This window comes from Gavialis gangeticus, unplaced genomic scaffold, assembly GCF_001723915.1.
Source record: "Gavialis gangeticus isolate Ggan-Ray unplaced genomic scaffold, GavGan_comp1, whole genome shotgun sequence".
In the NCBI taxonomy this organism is placed as follows: domain Eukaryota; kingdom Metazoa; phylum Chordata; order Crocodylia; family Gavialidae; genus Gavialis; species Gavialis gangeticus.
The window spans coordinates 29,599,853-29,601,335 of record NW_017729033.1 but is presented as its reverse complement, the minus strand read 5'-3'; the positions used below and the strand labels follow the sequence as shown (position 1 = coordinate 29,601,335).

At 37.2% G+C, this 1,483-nt stretch overlaps 1 protein-coding gene across 1 annotated transcript in view; it reads right to left on the bottom strand.

The window, feature by feature from the left end:
• Positions 1-1,483, bottom strand: part of LOC109303614 (myosin heavy chain, clone 203-like) — a 115,335-nt gene that overhangs the window by 101,563 nt on the left and 12,289 nt on the right. Inside the window, exon 4 of the mRNA XM_019525814.1 lies at positions 534-611. Within this exon, the coding sequence (XP_019381359.1) occupies positions 534-611 (78 nt within the window). The remainder of the gene's footprint in view (positions 1-533; positions 612-1,483) is intronic.

Here is a 1,483-nt window from a genome sequence, read left to right as displayed (position 1 = left end):
CACAGAGAGGTTAAATAGCTTGCCCATAGTCCTGATACTAGAAAGAGAATCCACTATAACCTACTATAAAACCTGGCGATCTTTTTTCAGTTCGAAGCATTTACAGTCATAAACAATCCTTAATGCCATACTACTGCCATTTCCTTAGATCTCATTATTCTTAAAAAGCTGGATATACTATTTTGCTACCACCTAGACAACTCAGAGCATTTCCCTTATTTCCCTTAAAAAAAACAACACTTGAACAAAAAAAAAAAAAAAATCGAAAGACATTTTCTGAATATTTAGCTCATAATAATTTTGCATACGCTTATCCCAGCTCCTGGAACCACAGTTCTACCACCAATCTTGGAGTAAATCACAGTGCAAAAAGATGACCATTCTTATCTTTTAAATTCATTTCCTAGGCCATCTGGCTCCATTGAAATGATGTTTGGTTTCCAAATCTAGCAAGAAAATACCCAGGTTCATTTTTTAAATTATCTTATGAAATCTGATCAAGTGTGAACATTTAATGATAGTTCTTTTCCTACCATGTAAGCCTGGTCCAGAGCTTGTTTCCTGTAGTCGAGTTCTTCCTCTAAATAACCCTTCTGTTTACTGAACAGGTCCTGAGCAATAATAAAAATAAGGGAAGGTTTGTTTTTTATCCTAACTTAAGGTATCATAATGTTAACCACTTCTGTATATAAGCTTTCAGTCACTTACATATGAAAGTAGCAGAAAATCTTAAGCCAAGGATCATATATATTGTTAAAATAATTGAATCATTATAATTATTAACAGTAGTTTTAATTTTTTTTTTAAATCTTCGTATCTCACACATCTTTGATGATCTCTAAAGCTGCACACAACTTTAGGGAAAATTCCTGCCTTTACCCAAGGGAGGGACACACAAAGGCTGAGGACAAAGGTGAAACATATCTGTTGTGTGTGTATTATGAGAAACATTACCTGCACAAGGCACAAATCATGATGCTGAATGCACACGTGCCCTAAAACAGGTCAGGCTGTAGTCTTTAATTTGTCTACTGGCTGGCATGTCCTTTAGGCAGCAAAACCTCTGTCTACTGTGTGGGAGAGGTGAGAGAGAAAACAGTAGCTCATGTGGAGTACAGGATCCCATCTCAGAGCAAGATATAGATCCTGTCTCATTGCTAGCACCGGGTAGAAAGGGACCCTATGCTCACCAGCTTTCAGGTACATTTCTTTGGCAGAAGGGAGATTTGGCTCTAAGCTTTGCAGGAGCCCTTCAGAGAAGATGGGTAAGCTGAAGCCCAGCAAGGTTAAGTGACTTTACCCAAGTAGTTGCAGAAGCTGGCAATAAACCTTTCACTGTACTTTGCTGTAGCACCTTTGTTTCTGAAGAACTGGACAGTTGTTTATTGGCTGCTTGTGTATTAATCAGGGATCATTGCAACCATCACTGAAACAAATTAGGATTTTATAGCACTCAACATCCAAAAAAAAAAAAAAAAAAAAA